Source organism: Otolemur garnettii, unplaced genomic scaffold (assembly GCF_000181295.1).
Source record: "Otolemur garnettii isolate 467f Iridium unplaced genomic scaffold, OtoGar3 scaffold00064, whole genome shotgun sequence".
In the NCBI taxonomy this organism is placed as follows: Eukaryota; Metazoa; Chordata; class Mammalia; order Primates; family Galagidae; genus Otolemur; species Otolemur garnettii.
In genome coordinates, this window is record NW_003852459.1 from 2890872 (window position 1) to 2914081 (window position 23210).

At 37.7% G+C, this 23210-nt stretch overlaps 1 protein-coding gene across 1 annotated transcript in view; it reads left to right on the forward strand.

Moving 5' to 3' along the window:
* Positions 1 to 23210, forward strand: part of LOC100942085 (rho GTPase-activating protein 15) — a 322990-nt gene that overhangs the window by 40427 nt on the left and 259353 nt on the right. The window contains exon 3 of the mRNA XM_023515030.1: positions 18373 to 18495. Within this exon, the coding sequence (XP_023370798.1) occupies positions 18373 to 18495 (123 nt within the window). The remainder of the gene's footprint in view (positions 1 to 18372; positions 18496 to 23210) is intronic.

The following is a 23210-nucleotide window of genomic DNA, read 5'->3' on the forward strand; positions in this document are numbered from 1 at the left end:
TGAATTCAGTTTTGTTAGGAGAAATGTTCTGTAGATGTCTGTTAAATACAAAAGTTGAATAGTTAAATTTAAATCTAAGATTTATTTGCTAAGCTTCTTATTGGAGGATCTATCCAACACTGCCAAAGGAGTGTTAAAATCTCTGACTATGATGGAGCTCGGAGAGATCAAGTTGCTCATGCCGGTTAGAGTATCCTTTATAAACTGAGGTACATTCTGGTTGGGTACATAGATATTGATAATTGAGATCTCATCATATTGAGTATTGCCCTTAACAAATATGAAGTGGCCATCTTTATCTTTGGTTACTTTTGTTGGTTTAAAACCTATTGTATCTGCGAATAAAATTCCAACACCTGCTTTCTTCTGTTTTCCATTTGCCTGGAATATAGATGACCATCCCTTCACCCTGAGTCTATATTTATCTTTTAAGGTAAGATAAGATTCTTGCATGCAGCAGATATCTGGCCTGAGTTTTTGTATCCAGTCAGCCAACCTCTGCCTCTTTAGAGGACAATTTAAGCCATTCACATTGATTGAGAATATTGATAAGCCTGGTAAAATTTTAGGTATCGAGTTGTTTGAAAGTCCTGTGGACATTTTTAATCTTTTCACCACTGCGGAAGTTGGAGTTTGATCGGTAGTTTCTGAGTTAGTTTACTTTGGTGGTGGAGGATTGCACTGGTCATTATGGAGAATAGGTCTGAGAATATCCTGGAGAGCTGGTTTAGTTATGGCAAATTTCTTCAACTTATGAATGTCATTAAAGTATTTAATTTCTCCATCATAGATGAAACTCAGTTTAGCTGGATACAGGATCCTGAGTTGAAAGTTATTTTGTTTTAGGAGATTAAATGTTGATGACCACCCTCTTCTGGCCTGAAAGGTTTCAGCAGAGAGATCTGCAGTCATTCTAATATTCTTACCCTTGTAGGTTATGGTTTTCTTATGTCTAGCTTCTTTCAGGATTTTCTCTTTCATATTAACTTTAGTGAAGTTAATTATGATGTGTCTGGCAGATGTCTTATTCAGGTTGAGTCATGCTGGGGTTCTGAAGCTTTCTGCTATCTGACTTTCAGGATCTTTTGGCATGTCTGGAAAGTTCTCTTTCATAATTTCATAAAGAAGAGCCTCTGTGTTTTTTGAAGCAGTTTCTTCACCTTAAGGAATTCCTATAAGGTGAATATTAGTTTTCTTTGAATTATCCCAGAGCTCTCTGAGAGAATGATCCATTTTTCCTTTCCATTTCTGTTCCTCTTTGGATGCTTAGGCACGTTCAGAAACTTTGTCTTCTACATCTGAGATCCTTTCTTCTGCCTGCTGCATTCTGTTACCAAGGGCTTCTACTGTATTTTTCAGATCTTTGAGAGCTGCAATCTCTTGCCTCAATGTTTCAAAATCTTTGGTGGTTTTGTTTTTGAATTCATTGAATTCTTGAGTGAACTTTTGGAATGCTCCTTGAATTTTTAATTCTATCTTTACCTCTATTCTATTAATCTTATTTGCAATCAAAATTCTGAATTCAATTTCTGACATCTTAGCCATCTGTTTATAAAGGGGATCTTCAGTTTCATCTGCCACATCCTTTCTTGAGGGGGTTGATCTACTCTGGTTATTCATATTACTAGCCACATCCTTTCTTGGGGGAGTTGATCTACTCTGGTTGTTTATGTTACCAGAGCTTTTCCGCTGATTCTGCCCCATGATTATTTTACCCCATTTGGCTTTTCCCCTTGAGCTTTGACAAGGATCTTTGCAGTGTTATGGCCTGAGAGACTAGGGACCTGCTTGGTATGGTGGGGCTAAGTGGCTCTTTCTTATTTTCAGCTGGTCTCTGTCCTGCCCTAGTGAATCAGTTACTCTTGGTTGAAATCTCAGCTGTGGAGAAATACCAGCAATTAAGTCGCCCTGCCCCGCACTAACAACAATTGGGTGAGGAAAATCAAACCTTCCCTCAACTATATACCCAGGGTGCCACGTTGGATAGTCCTTGGGTGATTTGCCTGGTTAAAGGGGTCCAAATCAGTTGTCCTAGTCAGCACCAGTCTCAGGTGGGGCAGTTTAAATGTCTCGGGCAGCTAGATAAGAGGGGTCTCCTGGCAGCTCAGATATACCTTGCTCCAGTGCTCTGTGAGGGCAAAAGGACCCACGCAGCAAATGAATTAATCTGGGAAGGTTGATGCCTCCTTCCCCACCTTGCACCTAGTCACTGGTAATCCCACAGGGCTGTGACACAGTTCACTCCAGTGAGCAACTGCTCCCAGGGTTTACAATTGCCTAAGTCACCAGGAGATCTGAGTCAGGCAGGGGGACCTTGAGTGTTTTTAATATAGGCTGGGGCAGTTCACTCAGTTCCAGCCCCATGCCTGTTTGATGTTGCTGCAGAACAGGACATAGCCACTTCACATAATTTGTTTCTGTCCCAGCTAAATTCCTCTGCAGGTCAGATGCTGCTAGAGCTGATAAGAAACTCAGCCCTGGGCAGCAAGCAATTAGAGTTTACACTCAGGTGTCAATTCCAGCCTCTGCCCGTCCAATGCTTTTGTCTTAGCTATATTCCCCTGAGGGCTAGGTGCTATTATGGTCTCTTCACTCACAGAACTTCCCAAGTCTGTTCCACCAGTGGCTACTGTCTGGAACCTCTGGTTGCCCAGAGAGACAGGGCATGCCTATCTGTAATGGCCTAAGGGATGTGAGCATTTCCCGCATCTCAGGATACCACAGCTCCTGTATGGCTTCCTCTGAGCTAACCGTCCTCTCCTCACTCCCATGCCACAGAGTCAGCACAGACCAGCACCAGCCCTTTACCCCTCCACTCCTCTCAAGGAAATGCCCAAGAATCTGGACTCCATGGGTGACAAACCTCCAGACCTCGGGGTGAGAGTTGGGGGAATCCTGGGAATTCAGATTTGCAGGTAGGGAATATATACAGTTTTATGCCTGGCAGGAGGGTGCTGTGGCACACCAGCAGGGGTAGGAAGTCCAGATTTTAGGGAGTCTCTCCCATGGGATAGAGTGGGAGGATGTTTGAACTCTGCTCACTTGTTTGTATGGAGTAAACTGCCAGCCCTTCTTGTACGGGAGGGGACTCCCGTTTGCTAGGTGGTGGATTTTGTACCTTTCGCTTGTATTTTTGGGGTTGCAGCTCGCATCAGCAAGGTTGAAGTGCGTTCTTCAATCTTCTCTTCTTGGTTCAGCTCCAAACCATCAGCTCCCTTGCTACATTTTTGTCCTTTAAGTCTTCTTCTGGATAGGACCCTCTGTGACAAGCTGGCTGCAGTCCGCCATCTTGCCTCTGCCCCATCGTGAAGGATTTTTTTTTAAAAGAACATAGTGTTTTATCTATCAATATTTAAAATCTTGAAAACCGGGAATTAAGAGTTTTCATTTTTCTAAAAAAGGAATTCAGAATTTATTTTATTAGTTCAACAGATGCATCCTAAACATTTATTTACTTAGCACTGTTCCAGCCCTAGGAATAGAGTCTCTAAAAAAAAAACAAAAGAAAATAATTTTTAAAAGACAAAAATCCTGCCCTCTTGGAGCTAACATCCCAGTAGGAGAGAAAAAAAGATATAAAATGAATTGAAAAATACATTAGCCAGAAATTTTGTTTAGCAACTTAAAAAACAAAAACTAAAAACAAAACAAACAAAGAAAAAGGAAGGCTAATAGAGAGCAGCTAAGTCTTACACTTTTAAAGAGAGAGAGGATCTGTGGGAGATGATGTTTGGGGACAAAGCTGAAGGAAGTGAAGAAAGTTACTATGTGGATATCTAAGAAAAGAAAGCTACAGGTCAGAGAATGCTACATGTGCAAAGGCCCTGAGGCAGAATAGGCTCAAGAAAGAGCAACAAGGCCAATCAGTTTGGAATAGAATTAAAGACTGATAGTAAGTATAACCAGTCATCTCCTTCAGAAAGTGTGGAAGCTTTGGAAAGACACTCACTTTGAGGAACCTTCTTTAACTCTGCTGGTCAGAATTAAAGCTTGAAAGTGGTGAATATGATCCTCCTATGACCCAAAGTAGCAAAGCAAAGGGTCTCCTGCTTATTCACCTACTCCCTCATGCCCCACTACACTCCCAGTTCAGGTCTTTAGATTGTTCCCAGGACTGAAATTCCATCCACAATTTATCAAGTGTTACAGTTATTTGAAAAAAAAATACATACAAGATATTTTTGCTGGGAATATTGAAGTACACATTTATCTGCCCTAAGACTACATATTGTGGGATGGAGTTCTGATACAATTCTCACAACAAACATCATTATATATTGCTGCCACATTTATCAAAGCAGACTTCCTGCCTTTCTGTTTGGGTAGACACAGGAAGTGCGAAATAAAAGATTTCTATGTTTGTTATTTTTAAAATCATCATTGTTATCAGAAGTGGTAGTAGTAATCTACACTGTACATTCACCTGGAGGGGTTTATACCTGGTTTATACCAGTAATCTACACTTGTACATTTATTGCCATCACAGATACAAATAATAAATTTATGCAGTGAAGAGTTGGGTGATCCATGTGTTAAAAGTGTAAGAAGATGTCCTGTGTCTCAGAAAGCAATCCCCAGGGCTATTCCTTTGCATGTGGATATAACTCTTTACTGGCAGATAGTATTAATGTAAATTTAATTTAATTTTTATATAAATTTATTTCAAGTTTCTTAAAGTATTCATACCCTCTTTCTTTCTGAACACATATGTATTGTGATGTTTAATTGTTAGCTCCCACAGCCCAAGGACCTATTTCTACTTAACTCACTTTTACATAGCGTCTAGTGAAAGCTGTAAGTTATGGGAAAGACGGTGAGGATGCTGGAAAGGGAGAGGATGAAGACTGATGTACTTGTGTACATACAAAGCACTGTGATTTTATACATTGTGGTATTAATCCTTACAATTTTGCAACCACTATCTTTTTATCTCTATTATGAAGATGAGGAGATTGAGATCTAGGGAAACTGTTGCACACTTTCTAAGTGGTAGACTTAGGATTCAAATCAGATCTCTTAACACACAAGCTTGTGTGCTTAGAAACTATTCAATTATTAAACATTTTTATTGGCCACTGACTCTGTCCTAGGCTTGGTGAGGGTGTAGAGACCACCATTAAACTCCAGCCTCACCCCTCCTTCAGCCTCAACTTTGGAATACATTATTTCAACAGCAATTTGTTTCCTGGGGCCATGAAACTAGAAAAAGAAATATTTTTACTAAATCATCATGTGACCCAGAACAAGTCTCAGTTGCCCATTCCCTCATAAAGTAAAGGCTCGCCCATCATGCACAACTCTGCCCCCAGCTCTCCTTAGTTATCGCTTAAGCCGGTACCTGTTTGTCAGGAGAGTTTTCAGACTAAGGTCCCCAGGTGGCTTTTTATTTTTGCTGTCATGCCATAGAGTGCAACCAGCAATCTTGCTTCCTGGTGACCAATTTAAGGAAATACTTCCTGGTAGATATTTCCTAACTGGACTGCTTGACAGAAATGGGGAGGGTGTCAGATCCTGCTAGAATATTTCTCTTTTACTCTTGGTTCTGCTTTGACAGTTTGAAGGATTAAAGGATAACAATGACAGTAGTTCTTATTATTACCAATGTCTTACCATGCCTTTCTCACCATTCACAGTGTCCCTGTTGGAATAAATGCTGATGACTACATCTGTTGTGTTATTTAAAGTAGATCTTTAAGTCAAAATGAGGATGTGTGCGCGTTGCCTCAATTTGAGTTTGCTTAATGTTTCCAACCATATTTTAGAAATCAGTCCCAAATGCTTTTTTGCTAAGTGCATTTTCCTTTCAATTTTAAACCTATGTGTATTTTGAAGGTCATTTAATCTGTGCATTTCCAATTCCCCTGGCCTTAAATCATCACTGTGTTATTTTATGTAAGAGGCACTTAATGTCTCAAGAAGCTTTTGGAGACCTTTAAAACCCAAAAACATTTTTTTCTGAGACCAGAAGTTCCATTCGCAGCCTGTTCCATAGTCCAAAAGTTCGAATTTCAGAGGGGTTGCAACTTGGTGAAATGCGTTTTCCCATCCATAGCTCAATCCTCCATGTTCCCCCCTAGCTTAGGCTGCAGCACATGGAAAGTATATCCCGCAAGGACTCTTCTCAATGACATCTGCATCTGGAGGGTTGCACTGGCATTCAGCAATATAATCCTCTTCCCCCAGGGACAGGGAAGGCTCAAAACCCCAAGTAGTAATAATCTATTACAGATTTCAGGTTACCAAAAGTTAGAGGAAAGGATAATAACAAAAAACTTAGCATTGCTACATGTCAAAAGAAGGCTACTGAAATTTCTCCCCTTGGGGCATGTATTTTTCATATTAGTATGCATAACTATGCATATAAATTTAAATATATTTCCATATAATATTCAAAACTTTCCTATTCTAAATATGTAGAATAAAACAGAATTAATTGATAGCAATTACTGCATTTTGATTTAAATCTAAAATTCCTGCTTAGCAGAAGAACCTACGTAACTGAAATGGCTCCTCTGGAACATTCTTCTGGATTTAGGAACAGTTTTTCTGATAAAATCAAATGTGAGTTTATTAAGGCATAAAGATGTGCTGAAAAACACCCAGAATAGTAAAGAAGTTCAGATGGAACCTTTACTCTGGCCTTTGGGTGTCTTTTTCCTCATTTCCAAAGCTAGGAACACCTAGCTCTGTTCTCTCTAGTTCCTCCAGATTTAATGTTTCATGTTCCTGAGACTCCGATATGAGCTATACCCCAAATGGGATTATCTGGTGGTTGAAAACAAGAAAAAAGCTTGGCAATTTTATTACAATTCACTCATTTAGGAAAAGAAATAAAATATTTGGGATAGCAGTTAGGATTTTGGCAGTAAGTAAATCTCCCATCGCAATTTCTTTTTTTTCTATGCATTTTTTAAGTCATCCGTACATAGATCATAAATACATGCCATTATAGGATTCAATATGTTGATTATTTGTACAAATTGGAATGCTTACATCCTACTAAAGGAAGAGTTAATCTGAGCGGGAAGCTGGAAAGCAGGGAGCAGCTCCATTTGTCACACACATGGTTACCACCGTCACCATTCAGGACCACAGAGAGATTTCAAAACGGACAGCAAATGAAAGAGCCTATATCCAGGACACATCAAATGTCAGAATTATGTGGATCTTTCTGGGTCTTTTCCTAGTTTTTTCTCTTTCTTTAGAAATGTGTGTTATGAATTATGATTATTGCAATAGAGCCAAGTATTCACCGGGCTCCAGCTCGATCTTTGTTTAGTGAGCATAAGCTCCCTGCCAGCTGCAAACTGCAGCTGTCTGTCAGCATTTGTGAGGACAAACCACCCCACTATCCCTGATCACTTAGCCGTAGACTACATACTGTGTCCTCAGCTCTGCTCAGCGCACCCTTTGCAGTTTCATCACACTTCCTGGGGGCGGGGGGGGGAGGATCAGTGCTTTGCATGCATATTTTAGAGCAAATAGCTTGAAGCTTATGTCAAAGTGATGCTTTTAATAGAGGGTTCTGTCCCAGCAAAACTATTTTGTGAGAGACTAACTGACTCTGGCCTGACATTTTCTGAACTCTGATGTCCTGAAAAAGGCAAGGGAGGCTACCATTCTGACAACCAACTGTTCCTCAAGACAGAGGAAGCCCTGCGGAGAGTGCCAAGAGTATGGGCTGAAGGCCAGGGGCCTGTCTCAGAGCTGAAGAATGTGGGGGCTGAGAGGCCACAGCAAAGGGGTGAAGACAGAGGAAGAGCATGGCCCAGGGTGCTGAGTGCAATCATTTCCTGGGCCAGAGCTTAGAGCAATAAGCAGGACTCAAAAGAGTCCTTATTTTGGGAGAAATCTCTATCTAGAATGGTCAAATGAACTCCCAACTCTGCAGCTTCTGCAGGTGTTTTGAAGCATGATAACGTTTCTCTTGACTAGCGTTTGCAAGCCATCTAAGCAATTGCTTTTCTTTGTATTTCTAGGCAAGTTTAGAATGGAAAAGAAGCTGGCAGCACCATACTAGACTTAATTAAAGCATTTGTAGAGTTAACCAAAAGTCTCCCTCTTCATCATCAGAAATGACTCTCGTGAGCTACGAGGATCATTTTCAAGGAGTGTTAATTTTAGGAACACCGTGAGAATTCCCCGAAGAATTTGGGAATACCCTCCTTTCCTCAGGCATTTGCATATAGTGAACTCTGAGCTTCTTGAAGGGTGAAAACCAAGGTGAAAGTTTCCTAGGATTCTGGATACTCCTGGTACACTGCGGGAAGCAGGAGATATGATCAGTTAGTACTTGTGGAAAGAGCTCTTTTGGATTTTGTTTAATAATAATATTTTCAAATAAAAAGAATAAATCTGGACTTCTTTCTACTCATGAGAATATTGTGAGAACTGCTCTTTGTTTTGTAAGAATATTGTTACAGTAAGAAATGTGCCCTTTTGGGAAGAAAGGCACAACGCAAATTCAAATTAATAATAAAACTATACAATTTGTACCATATGCCCAAAGTTGGCCCAAGTGACTCAGTGGGGCAAACTGAGGTTTGCTAACAGACACATTCTTCTCTGTGTGTGTGTATGTGTGCATGTGTGTAGAGCTATATATTTTTATGAGCAGAAGAGCCCTGACCCAACATAAACACTTTCTTTCCCACAACTTAAACATATACACAATACTTAAAATAGTTTCTTTCAGGGATAGAAACCATGAGAAGCAGAGGGTCATTAAACAATAGTAAAGCTCTGTTAGTCCATGATCTTTCCTCATTTAGGAGGATTATAAAGTAAAACAAAGATTGTGCAAGGAATCAATATTTTCAAAAGAAATTGCAACTTACATACAAGAGTATTTGGATTGCTAAGTACCTTCACTTCTGTCTATATTGCCGTTTGCTGCCTCGTTCATTGTGAAACCTTTTTGCTGGATGTGTTACATGCAATGAGCTTGGGTGTTATAATAAACAAGAGGAAGGCTGCAATAATGTATTTCAGTTAGGAAGAAGCACTTGAAAGAAATTGGTTTGGCTATACACATGATGTGAGCCAATCAATAGTGGTTTAGTCTGACAAGCCCTGTCAATATCCATTGTCACAGTTCAGAAAGTCGTTAATGGATAGTTCTTCAAAAGCCAATGATTTCAGCACATGCTCAAAATCTTGAAATTCACTCTACCTGGCAGAAATTAGTCACAGGTAGCCCTTGAGATTGTATACAAGTATTTATTGTAGTTGCAAGCCTGATAACATGTGTGCGCGATAGCTAAGAACATAATTGAGTAATACCAGATACATAGGGAATGCTTAGTAAATGTTGAAAAAAATGACAATCCCTTACATGGAGGGTGAGGAAGTGACTGTTCATAATACCTTCTCTGTTTACGTAGTGTTTATACAGCAGTGATAATGATACAAGACACCTATCATAATATAAGATTAATAATTGTTACCATTTATTGCATATGTATTATATACTGAACATTGTGCTGGGTTTGACATATATCAGGGGATTCACTAATCCTTGCCATGGATATCATCAGCACCATTTAAAAGATAAGGAAATAGAGGCACAAAAAGCTCACATAGCTTGAATAAGATACCATGTTAGGTGACAGAGCTGAAATTCCAAATCAAAGCCTATAATGTTCTACAGAGACAGAGAAAGGTCAGAAAGAAAGGAACACCCTTTCATTGTAAGGAACGGCATTAGCATTAGAGGGAAGCCATATAAATGATTCTTACCTGCTTTCCCTCTACCTGCTGACCCTGAACTTTTACACTGAGTTCCTCAGAAGCAACCAGGAATAAAACAAATCATGGAGCTCTGAGGTTTTGCCTAGAGAAGAACAAGATTTCCTGGTTTGGTTGGGAGAAAAGCTGAGGAGTTTAGAGAAATTGATGTGTTCACTTATACTGTGGTGAGCCGAGTGTGCATCTGTAAAAGATTGTGTGACGGCAAAGGGGCAATCAAAAGAAGTCCAGGAAAGTTGCTAACCTTTTTTGCCTCAAAGGAAGCCCAATCCCTACCTACAGCTCTAACAGCAAGCAGTCTGCAGAATGATGAGTGATCAGGCCTGAGTCTAGTATGCAGCCTTTCAGTGGAGGTCAATTCACGTGTATGTGGTTACAGCTCCATGCTACCCACATGCCTCCTTCAGCCATTGTCACTAGCAACCCAGGCAGTTTTCAGCCATCAGCTGCACTGTTGTCCCGTGATTTACTCATCTCATCTAAGACAACTTACTTTCCCTGTCAGGTCTACAATGGCGCATACAAGTAACTGTTCCAGTAAGCAGTTCATGTAAAGCAGAGGCAGACAGGCCCTCGAAACAGGAATCAGACCCTGATTTCTGTATCCCGTTTATTTGCTTCATGGCGTGCCCTCTTTGACCCTCAGATTCCTAATCCACCAAGTTGGGCAATAGTGAAACTGATCACACTGAAAGGCTGTGAAGAGTAACTCAGATACACCAGGCTTATAAGTTTCTTGTCGCATAGCAAGTACTCCTCAAATATTAGTCATTATTAATAATAAACGTAACGTTAGGATAATCAGATTGTCTACCCCCAGGGGAAATTAAAATTTTTAGAAGTAAATGATATACAGGGTGTCCCAAAAGTCACTCCTGAAGCCACCATATATAAGGACAATGAGAAATTGTAGCTAAAGGTATCTTTATATACAAAATATTCATAACAAAATTTTACAAAGAGGTAGCCAACAAAATTTTGTGAAATTTTTAATATTTTATAGATAAAGGCACATTTAGGTGCAATTTCCCATTTCCCCTCTGTAAAACAACTTTAAGGGTGACGCTGGGAAGCACTTTATGTTACATATACTTATATATAATATATATATTTAACTTTTCTTACAATCTAAATAAACACTTTCCTGCTTCCTCTTAACTATTGATCATTTAGTTTTAAGACAGTTTTCAAACTGCCTGTGTCTTTTACATACATTTTTGTTTTATCTGTCAAATTTTACATTTGAAAAATTAAGGATACGTTATAGTTATATCATATTCTTTTCTAAGGATACATTGAAGGACACATAGGGCCAGGAGTTGGGAGATTTAAAGAAAAAGCTTCACAGTTGTAATATACCCCTCCCCTCCATGCCTGCTGAGAATTCATCTTTGCACACATTTTCACAAGTGTACAAATACCAAATACACATGATATATACTAGTAGCTCTCACAGGTCTCACTATACACATGTATACATGGAGAATGGATTTAATTACCACCCATCTGAAACACTGCTAAGCATGCTGTCTAGAATCTGAGTCAATATACCAGCACTGAAATATCCAATACTCTTAAATATGAATTGTATTTCATTCTCCAATTTTCCTTACTTTTTACAGAAATCTAAGTGTTAATTTCCTAGAATTCTGCCATTCTGTTACCTCTGTGGTGTAATTACCATGCCTATAGCTCTATTGTTTCCTTTTGTGGTTTTTCTCTGTGGACTAATATTTACATTTATCTATAAGGCTCTTCTCAGAACCTGTCGCCTGTTTTCTGTCAATAGAAGAAAACTCATTCCTGTATTTAATAGACTATCTTTCCTCATGGAAAACATACTTCTGCTTCACAGTGCCCTTTGTCTGGATTGAAGTCCAATGTTATTTTTTTCTTTTTCTTTTGTTAGTAATTCAGCTTTCAAAATCAGCTACTGCCATAGTTCAGTAGCCACTTACTTTATTAGCAAATTTATCCAAGTTCTGAACAGCACTCAAGTTGACAAAAGTTTTACTGACACTATATCAAGTCATAAGAAGCCAAGTTAAAAAATATAGTCAATAGAAGAATGTCTTAATGCTCTAAATCTTTACATTTTATCCTGTATCTGATTTTGTTTCAGGGAAAATGTCATCGTGTATCTCTACCCATAGATAGATTGTTGCTATTTAGGTGTAAATTCTCTGTCTCTCTCGCTCTTTTCCTCTCTCTCTCTTTTTTTTTTTCTTTTTTTTGGTTTATCCAAAAGTGTAATATTTTTATAACTTGTAATGAAGATCTTTGTAAACTCTGGCATATAGCAAGAAAACCAGATAAATCTATAATGAAAGGAAAATTACATGTTATAATGATACACTCAATATTTTCAGTACAATATTGAAGTCATCATTATCGTCATCATCAAAAGGATTCATTATGAAACTCAAAGCTATGCTAACTGCTATGACAAAAAGAGTTTAAACAAAACACCTTGTCTTGTGCTATAGAAATATATTACCAACATAGACACATCTAAGATGTATTATCAGCAAAATAAAAATATTAAGCCTATCCTTGAAAAGACTGAAAAATTTATGTCAGAGATAGATGAATGTATTAGAAGTAGGATACATGGATACATAAATTTCTGGGGAAAGTAGTCACAGAATTTTCACATGGTTAATGATAGTAGATTGCCAGCTCTTTATTGACACTGAAAATGTAAAAGTTTAGCTTGATTTGACTATTTAAACTAGATAATTTGTTCTAAAAGTAGACATTTTCCTCATATGAATTCTCACTTCTCTTTAAATGGTAGAATGAATATGAATCATTGCATAGATAATGTGTGAATGCCCTTCTGTTCTTTTGTCTATTTTATATTTCTACAATATCTAAGTGGGAATTAAGTGGCTAAAACCAAGAGCTGCTGTTTAAAGTGGCCTTCTTCCCTCTTTCGATTATTTCCAGATTTAATATGATTGTGTTTTGAGTAAGTCACTTACAGTTTCAATAATTTAGTTTCTCAGGCTGCAAATTAGGGTTTGAAATTATGACTTCTATTTACATCGAGCATATGGAGGGGTAGATATTAAAGGACCCATAGTACATTAAGCCCAAACTCACCCTTTAGGCCCACTCTGACACAGGGAGTTACATGCAAAGTTCTGGGAGCTCTAAATCCGCAAGCTGGAGAAGGCAAAGCAGAGTTTATTACAGCCCTGTGAGTTAGCGCGAGTGCGTATGCCCTGGAAAGGAATCAGGCAAGAGGTTAAAAAGAAATATAATAAACTTATTTGTATTTTCAATCAACTTTGGTAAGGTACTCTTATTTAAGTAATTTGGAAAGTGGTAAAACAGGCTGATTGTAAACACAAGAAGGTTGTATTGGAAAATATGAGTGGAGACAATTCAGTACTTCATTATGTAATCCCTGTGATGGTTTGAGAAGTGTTTTGGAATCTCCGGGGATTAAGAGCCTGACATAACCTTATTGTGTCATTTCTTTCCGTATCTCCCTCTCCGGTCACCACATTGCGGTAAGATGATTGTACTAAGCAACTGCCGCCAGCTTTGACCTGACGTCCTCCTGGAATTGAATTGAAGTGTTGGGAGCTCTTAGCTGCTAACAAAACTATCTCTCTACACCTGATGTTGATCCCTATGTCAAACCTCACCAATAAAGTGAGAACAAGTAGCCTAGAAAGCTGTTTACTGTAGCTTTTCTGAAGGATAATGACTCTGCTGCCCTTTAGCAACATTTCTGAAACATTAGCTCTCCCAGCATTTTCAAATTAGAAAAAGAAATAATAATAACAACATGTAATTGTAACATGGGAATACCTCGAGAACAGCAGTTTGGCAGGGAAAGGGATATTTCAAAATAAGTTCCCCAGCAAGAGAAGTTCTGGCAGATGCACAATTCTGGATCACATTATCCAAATTGTTGGATTCTGGAAGATTTGGGGGTTTTCTTTTGTGGTTCCCATCCCCTTAATGTAACGGTAGTAGATGTTCATGATCCAAAATGTGCTGCTTCTTCTTCCTGTTACTAAAGTGGGAAAATAAACATGCAGAGGCCAATCATTACCTTAAATGTTTCTGCCCCTAGAAGTGATTTTAACACCATAATAGCTGCGTCCTGGAGTGTAAAGCTTGTGTTGGAGTAATGCCTATTCTCATCTGTAATGCTATTAACTGATCATCTGAGAAAGCCCACTATCCTAACATCCTAGAAAGCCCAGAATTCCAACTCTTCTCTGGTTAGAGCGGTTTTTAACTTCAAGTCTTTAAATGGTTAAGAATGGTACTTATAGCTAATGCCTTTGTCTACTGTGTATTGAGACTTAAAGTGCATAATGTTATTCAAAATTCCTATTCACGTATTCTATTTCTGTGGGCTTCAAAGAAAAGAGCACCCATCAATGAAAATAGAGAAGAGAACATAAAGGAAATATAGGTAAATTCTATTGTGCCTGGAAAGCTAGTACAATTCAGGTTAACTATGGAGGTGAAAATACATAGAATTAAAAATGATTCCTCTAGTCTTCCACATAAATCAGATTAAATGTTTTAGAGTTTAAACCATATCTCTTTGGGCTTTTTTTTTTCATTTTGAAATAAAAAGTTTAAATGGGAATGGAAAAAAAAACTACTCATTGGCTTAACATAAATTTTTTAACTTCAGGAAGCTTAACCCTCGAAAAGGAGTTGAATCTCTGAGGAAAAAGAAAAGGCTGAATTCTATTTTTCATAAATGATGGATTATTGTACCACACTGTGTATTTTCCAGTAAAGTGTCCTTTTATTTGTACTGTGTGATTACAAGTTTCTAAAAGTATGTGTGGGGTCACTTGGGTGCTGTGGGAAAATGGAAGGAACACTGTTCTGTTAAAATCAGTAGTGAAATCAGAAGCCAACTATGTCCTGATTATCATAGGCATGTGTTTAAATTTGCTTTCCTTAATTGGTTATGTTGTATTTACTTAAAATGAACGATTTGGCAAGTTTTTCTCCCTTGACAACAGAAAAGCATAAACTGTTTTATAAGTTTGGCTGTTAAGATCAGATTTGTAAACCACAATATTCAACGACTTTTACTGCTGTTTACAGGGACCCAGTTTTGGACCTTGGTTTGTAACCATGCACTTTTTACATTTTTATTTTGTATTCATAGTGCTTTTAAGATATTTGGTTAATAACAAGTATGCTATATGTTATAGTTGTCTATTGACTTCAAATTCTGCATAACTCTTCTTAAAATGAATGGAGTGAATGATGGCATAGGCCTTGTAATTTGACTTGTCATCTGAGGACAATTATTTGTGGCATCAGGAAATGAAAGTTGACGCTCTGGTCTGTCTCTAGGAGAGTTTGACTGTGTTATAAAGTGTATAATCATATCCGAAACTGCTACTTTCTCAGTACATTGGAGAAGGAAACAAGATAAAGCATTTAAAAAACATATTTCCTTTTTTTTTTTTGGAAAACCAATGCACCTCACACACATTTCTCACATGTGGAGCCAGATGGTGGTATTGAAAACAATATAGTATACATATATATCACTCTAATTAAGAATACTATCACTAGAATACCTGGGGGGGGGGGTTTCAAAAAGATATAATTCACTACATAATTATTTTTGTAATCTAGCATGTATACTCTGTAAATGTATGTTTTAATGTGCAAAGTACTTTCTAATCCCATTGTTTTAACTAGTTCCAAAATGGCAAAAAATATACATTGTTTGGCCCTGCATTTCTTGGTATTTTGTCATGGGGATTGGCAGGATTTTGATGAGAGACCAGAAATAGAAAATATTACCTTCGGTAACCTGTGAAAACTTAGATTGATTATTCGATGCCATTCCAAGGATGGAATTGAGATTCGAATTGCCCCAAGCAGTGTAATTCCATAGGATGGTAAGTGTTCCTTCCGCTGGCAACACTAGAATCCAGACCTACGGACTTCGACTATCTCTTTCAGATGAAGCAGATCCCGTACCACTGGTATTAACTGCAATGAATGGACATAGGATGAAAGCTGATATGATATCACATGAGCACAGTATGTGAAGATGCTCAGAATGACTCTTCCGCCATGCAGTTTTGAATCAGTTAATGCCTGATATCTACAGTCCTCTGAAAGCCAATTTTACTTGTTTTGGTTCTAAGGATATTTGGGTCAATTCCTCCTCCAGGATCCCTTAGTCTCTTGTACTTGTATTATACCCCTTGCCATATTTCATAATTACACAGACCATGGGTATTTTATCCACAGCAGTGAAATCCAGCAATGGATTTCAACCTCTGTATGTGATAGGTTGTCGATTTGTATTTGTTTGTTTTTAATCAGATAAGTGGCGCTGTCCAGAAATATAAAGTAAGCCGTATGTGTAGTGTAAAATCTTTTAGTAGCCACATTTTGGAAAGTAAAAATAAGCAGGTTTTAATAATATTTTAATTTTAATAAGATATTTTGTTTAACCTAAAATATCTAAAACACCTCAGCGTACGGCTCAAGCTGTGTTTCGGGTGCTCAGTAGCCCCACGTGACCAGTGGAACCATGCTGATAGCATAGGTCTAAAACACTGCTTCTCACAGTTTTTTAAGTTAAGATACACAGAGCAAATGATAATACTTGTGCAACCCACTGGGGAAAATGAATAAGACTGCTCATAGCAGAAGACCATGCAACTGCCCAGCGGTCAGGCTTCCTTGGTCCTGCTTAATCACCCCGTGTGCTGAAGGCCTCTATAACTCTCACACCTAAACGACTCATTCTTCCAGGAACAATAGATGGGAAGCTCAGGTCTGTAACAGTGAGTCCCAATTGTTTCAAACAATAGACCTACTCACCCTCCTCACATGATACAAGCTGTGGTTTTAATATCAGTTGATTTAATAAACAGGTAGTTGATATTAGCTAGCTGGCTAGTTAGATATACAGATGATAGAGACAGAGGTAGATGATAGATCAGATATGTATGTTCACATATATATAATTTTATGGATGGATGGATGGATGGATGGACAGATAGATAGATAGATAGATACTGTAGTTTTTCCATTCAGAATTCCTTTACATTTTCTCGGTGTATGGGTAGACCACCTCCCACCAATCAATGAGAACTTAAGTGGATCTAATAACTTTTCCCATTAGTCTAAGCTAGTAATTTTGCACACAGCCACCCCTCAGGAACCATCTGGCAATGGATGAAGACATTTTTTTGATTGCCAAAACTAAGGAGGGCGTGCAATTGGCATATTGTAGTTAGAGACCAGGGATGAGGCTCAACGTCCCAGACAGCCTGCAGAGGACAGGACTCTATGACAAAGAATTGTCCAGACTAAAATATCAACAATAAAAAAGTTGGGAAGTATTACTTCAAGGTAATAAATACAAAATATTATGGTCCTTTTGAGTGACATTGTCTCCACTTAGTAACTTATAGCAGTTGGTCCCATGTGATAATCAAAACATTTAATTTAATTGAAAAATAAAACTCCACTCTCCTACAAGGCAGGCAGGCTGTTCCTCTTTCTGTCCTTGCCAGCCTTGCACTTCACCTTAACTTCCCATCTTGCCAATTCAAATTTGCAACGCTTTTCAGTCAAAGCTCAGGGAGGGAGGGTTCAAAAATGTCCTTACTTGGCCAGTCATGAGAAAGTTTCTCACACCGCGAACCAGGCAGATGTTAAAACGCAGACCTATATTTGTTAAAAACAATACCTAGTAAGGTGTCCCACCTTCTCACATTACATCAATAAATGGGTTAAGACCATGGAGGATTCAGTTAAGATCTACATCTTGTCTCACAGACACAACAAATTACTAAGTGTCAGTAATGATAAGACACCTTGAATGTGTCCAGACCCCATGGTTTATGAAAAACCAGACCTTGCTCTGTGTTAATATTCATACTGAATTCAGAGCCTTAAGCCTGGAGCCTGATGACTAGTAGACATTCAGCAAATACTTGTTTCGGGATGAACTTAATACACACCTGACTTTGAAGGTAAAACTGACAATGGGAAGCTGAGAAGAGGGCGCTAATGAAAACAGGGGAAAAGTCTGAGGCAAATTTGTATTTCTGAATTTCACCTGGAACTAGTGGTAATTATATATTAGTAAAGAGAATAAGAAATATTTGCTTCAGAAAGAGAAATGACTTTGGGTTAACATAAAAAAAGAAAGTTGACAAAATTATTCAAGCAAAAATTCCTGCATTACCTAGAGATAGTATAATATGTAATCAGACTTCATTGAAATTAGCAATGTTAGAGTTCTCCCCTACAATGTAGATAAGTTTCTCTTTGTTCCGAGAAATTTGTGTACAGATACAAATAAGTGGTGTTCTGCAGATGATCATGTTAAATATAAGAGAAGGAAAGTGAAAATCCATGGTAAACATACAGAGCCAACCACATTTTCTTAGCACATTCACGTTGCAGCGGGACGCAGGCTTTTCATGTGGGCCAGTTTTACTTGTATACACATACCGTCTAGACAGAAGAGCCCGAGTGGTTATTGCAGGGAGTTTTTCCGTAACTACTGTTTTCTATTAGTATTTGCAGAAAGTAATAATCATAAAGAAGAAATTTACTGAAACCTTTTTCTTTCTTTTTTTTTTTCATCTTCAGTGTTCAGACTGCATCATAGTGCTTCCGATACAAGTGACAAAAACCGAGTTAAAAGCAGATTAAAGAAGTTCATTACCCGGAGACCTTCCCTGAAAACTCTGCAAGAGAAAGGACTTATTAAAGGTACAGGGTGTTTTATACTTATACTGTAACTGTGAGAAATGAATGTTCTGGTGTGTCCATAGCTAATCAGCTCTAAGGAATACTAAAATATTTTATGTTTCTTAGGTTGCTTATCAAATTTTCAACTCTGTAACAGAGACAAAAATAGTTGTTCAGAAAATGAATCCTGAAAAAATAAAGATGATGTCATGGAACCATCAAACAAAATAGCTAGTTTTGTCCTCAGAGAACCTACACTCTACACTGGGAGCAGAGAAAAGATTTCCTGTTGGAAGGACCCTGTATTTTCACGTGCCTGGATAGTTTGAGTTAGTGCCTCTTATCCCAGCATGCTTACTAATGCAGCCCTTTTCACTCTTACAAGTGTCCTGATCTGGAAAAAAGGTTGTCTGATTACCCTAGTCATAGTCTCAAGTGAATGCTAGGAAGAAATTCTAAGACAAAATAGCGTCATGAAAATGTATGGCTATTGAGAGCTGTAGGGCCAAAAAGTTAACCTAATTTGAAATAACTAGACACTTTTGCAAATATATGTAAAGCAGAGAATAAAGTATTCTAAACTATTCTAGCCACCAGTAAAAACAATAGTCTCTGGCATTAGACTAATTAGTCAGCTCTTGCACTTAATCATTTTCACTGTGAACAAGTTATGATAACCTCTGAGACTCGGTTTTCTCATATATATCATTGAGAGGTCATTGGTAGGAATAAATGAGATAACCTATATAAAGCATTTTTGTCCGGGAGTTTCTGGAACAAAAGTAATTATTCAATAAATTCCCTTTGCTGTTAATACAATTATTATTATTCTTTTTCTTTTTCTTTCTTTCCTTTTTTTTTTTTTTTAAGAAGCAGAGTCTTACTTTGTCATCCTCAGTTGAGTGCCATGGCTTCACAGTTCACAGCAACCTCCAGCTCTTGGGCTTAGTCAATTTTCTTGCCTCAGCCTCCCAAGTAGCTAGGAGTATAGGCACCTGCCACAATGCCGGTTTATTTTTTGTTGCAGTTTGGCTGGGGCAGGGTTTGAACCCGCCACCCTCAGTTTATGGGGCCAGCGCCCTACTCACTAAGCCACAGGCACCACCCTATAATACAAATATTATTCATCATTTTTGTTACTATTACTGTGCCAGATAGATGGATGATGAATGGATGGATGGATGGATGGAAGTAGTGATAGACTTCTATAACTGAAAATCTCCTTACAAATCATACAGGCAAAATATACTTTTTTCCTAACAAGACAACATATACATGAGTTGATTACTCTCTCTACTTTTCAGATTCTCTGATTTATGGGCTATCTTTTAAAAATTAAACATAAGAAAGTATTTGAAATGGGCTAAAATAAGTTTCTAACTTGGAGAAGGACTAATTCTTATAAGAAGCAAAAGATGACTTAATATGTAATCATTTCTCAAGAAGAGAAGAGCAGATCCTAATATTTTCAGCAATAATTAAAATGATAAGTTGTTTAGTTTACAGTAACTATTGGCTCTATCAGTTTCAGCCATTTTGAAACAGGTTAATATATAACAAAAGTTAGCTGACATTCTGAACCAATTTTAGAAGGTGAAATTTTATGAAGCATGTGTACATACATCCTAATCAGGTGGAAAAGTCTTAGAATGTAAGCATTTGGGGCTCAAACTAGGGCCTGCTTCAAATCAAACTTGCCTCAGACTTTTACTCTATGAAGAGGTACTTTTCAGGGCTGTAGACAGGAAGCGACACTCTACAGATGCAATTTTATAGAGTAATATACTAGTGTCTTCAATTCTATCTTAGCACTCATCCTACAGATTATCATTTTCTTAGAAAGGATTCAGTTGCAGGTTACCTGCCATCTTGAAAACTAGAACACCATATTAGCAGCCAATCACAATTTTACACGACATCCAAATAGTTCATGACTGTGGCAAAATAAAAGGAGCTTTAATTCAGTGGCAGGGTCTGATGCAAGCAAAATGCTGAAGTATTAATTACTGTATGCTCTAGAATTGGTCTCAGAAAGCAATGGAAGAACTGGATGTCTCATGCAGTCTTTATACTCACACAATGGAGCCACTGAACACATTCTGATTCATGTGTTTCTTTTAGAGCTGCATTAAATTTTCACCATAACTGACCAATGAGTCCGTATTCATTAGTAGAGCTCTGGAAACTCTATGTAAAATTCTGATTTGATAGGCTTATATTATTGTCTCAGTAGAATTATTTTTTCCCAAATTCTGATCAAGTTTTACAAATATAGTCACTTCTTGGGCTTGTTTCAATTTTAGCTGTGAACTTTTCAGACCTTTACTGAGGTTGCTATTAAAAGGCATTAAGCCATTTCTTAAAAATGCCTGGCCAGTCACTGTTGGTAATTTATTCTATTATATTATTATGTTTAAGGAAAAGACTTAGAAAAAGCAATAAAATCAGTATTTTTTAATCAGTCAAGAAAAATCACATAAAATAAATTAATGATTAATGGTTAAATGGTTAATTTTCTAAGCAAAATGAACTCTTCCAAAAAGAAGAATTATTTAGAGACACAATGGCCTTTAAAATTGTTCTGCAGGGTATTTGGCCAAAGAATCTGTATTATGGTCTTTAAACTGTCCATTCTTCCAGATATGCACAAAAGCCCTCTCTTACCAAGGATCAGGCAAAGCTTCGCAATTTGGGCCTTACTATTGTGCTTCCTGAGATCTGGGCGGGATTCTACAGGGCCACAGCCACTTTTGAAAGTGTTTACCTTCCTGTAAAGTTACCAACAGGTTGAGAAGGCTGTGCTTTGAATTCAGATAGCCTTTATGGAATACCACCATGTGGGCAGGAAGGGCTGTGTTTTATTGACTTTATAACACCTGTCAGAGCAATGTCCACAAAGAACTTTATGTGAAAAGAAAATTGCCCTGCCGTCATTCAGACTAAACTCACTCACAAACCCTTTCTTCAAAACCTGTGTATGGAAACATGGAGACCTGTCCAATACATGACTTCATGGGCCAGAAGCTAGACCTGAAAACAGTCACTTGATGGGGCTGTGCTTTCTAACTTCTTTAATATGACTAATGAGAAGGATACATCATGATGCCAGGAGAAAAAGAGGGCCAATCACAATGCCAGGAGAAAAAGAGGGTCAGTAGATAATTCTGAATGAATGTTCAATGGAAAGAAATCTTAATAGCGCAGGTGGGTGTAACAACCACTGTGCCGTTGCAATAGTAGCTTCTGAAAATCTCTCCAAGTGCATTCACATTTGCCAAGGGAACTGTGAGCCCTTTTGAATGTATGAGTTTGTTACATTGAGAATCTCACTGCAAACAAAACTTGAATCAGTTTAATATGTAAATTATAGGCAAAAGGGTACATTTTAGGGTAGTAGGTGTGTTTGTACATATCCTCTTCTTGCTTTTGGAACTGAAGTAAAAGCTCTATAGTTTCAGCCAAACCACCTATGTAATCTTTCAAATAACATCATTGGTATGCTAGAATAGAAAATAGAGTTTTTAGGAAAGTTAATAATTTTTTGGACTTTTTAGGAGTAGCTAGTATTTTCTAATATTAAAATAATAGATTCAGATTCAGAGAGGATTGTATGTTTGGAAAATAGTTTCATTTCTCTTAATATGGGCAAACCATACTGGATGGCATTAGTAGAAACTAAAATTAACGTCATGCTACTTCTACTGTTTAATCAGTATATCTTAAACAGTCTTTGTAGAGATTAAATAGTATCTCTCAAGGATTTATGATGAGAAGCAGTGTTTCCCAAACTCACCCCTATTTCCCAAACTCATCGCAGTTTCCCAGTTTGCTCCACTAGGGGGACTACTTTAAGTGGCATCTGTTGATAATTCTTCTAGAGATTGGTTCTAGGTCTATATCCTTGTTATTCAGGGCTCAGGTTGTTTGTTTGTTTTTGTCGATATATTCCTTACCCTCAATCTTGTAATGTCTTGCTTTATTAATCCTATACATTACCTTCGATTTCTGTGCAGTAGGCATGAATTTTTCTCAATTATGCCAACCCAAATCCACCTGGCCCTCTCTTCCATATACACTCATGGTCAAATGCAACTAGTTTCATAGTCTCCATTAACTTTCTCCACAACTTGCAACCTACCTACATTTCTACTTATTGTCTCATTAACCTAGGCAATTGAGATGTCGGCCTTGATTGACAAGATGGGGAGTTCCATGCCCCCTCAGCCTTGCGTGTCCTCTGCCTTTTCTAAGTACTTTTACATCACACATATTTGTATCATTTTGCCTATTTTTATAATTATGGCATATTTCTAAGATGATTCTAAAACTTAAAAATAAAAATCAAAAACTGTACTATTATGCTTGTCTAAGGGTGTTTATTACAGCAGCTAGTCTTCAACTTCCTTTTCTGTTCTTGTAATATCATAACTCCTTCGATGCAAAAAAATTCTCCTCTACCTTTTACACTTGAGGATTATATTAATAATTTTATGCAGTTTTACTCTATCTTCATTTTTTCCATATTATGGATCTAAATGTGAAAAACATAGGTTTATTTTAATCGTGTAAATATTACAGAATTTCAGCTAAGTCCTGTGCCAGATTGGATTGAAATATCTGTGGTCTGCATGCCATGCCTTAACAGGACATACAAACTATCATGGTTTTGATTTCAAAGCTTATGCTCCATCATTTTCTTACAATCATGCTACCAAGTAGTTTGATTCATTTTTTTA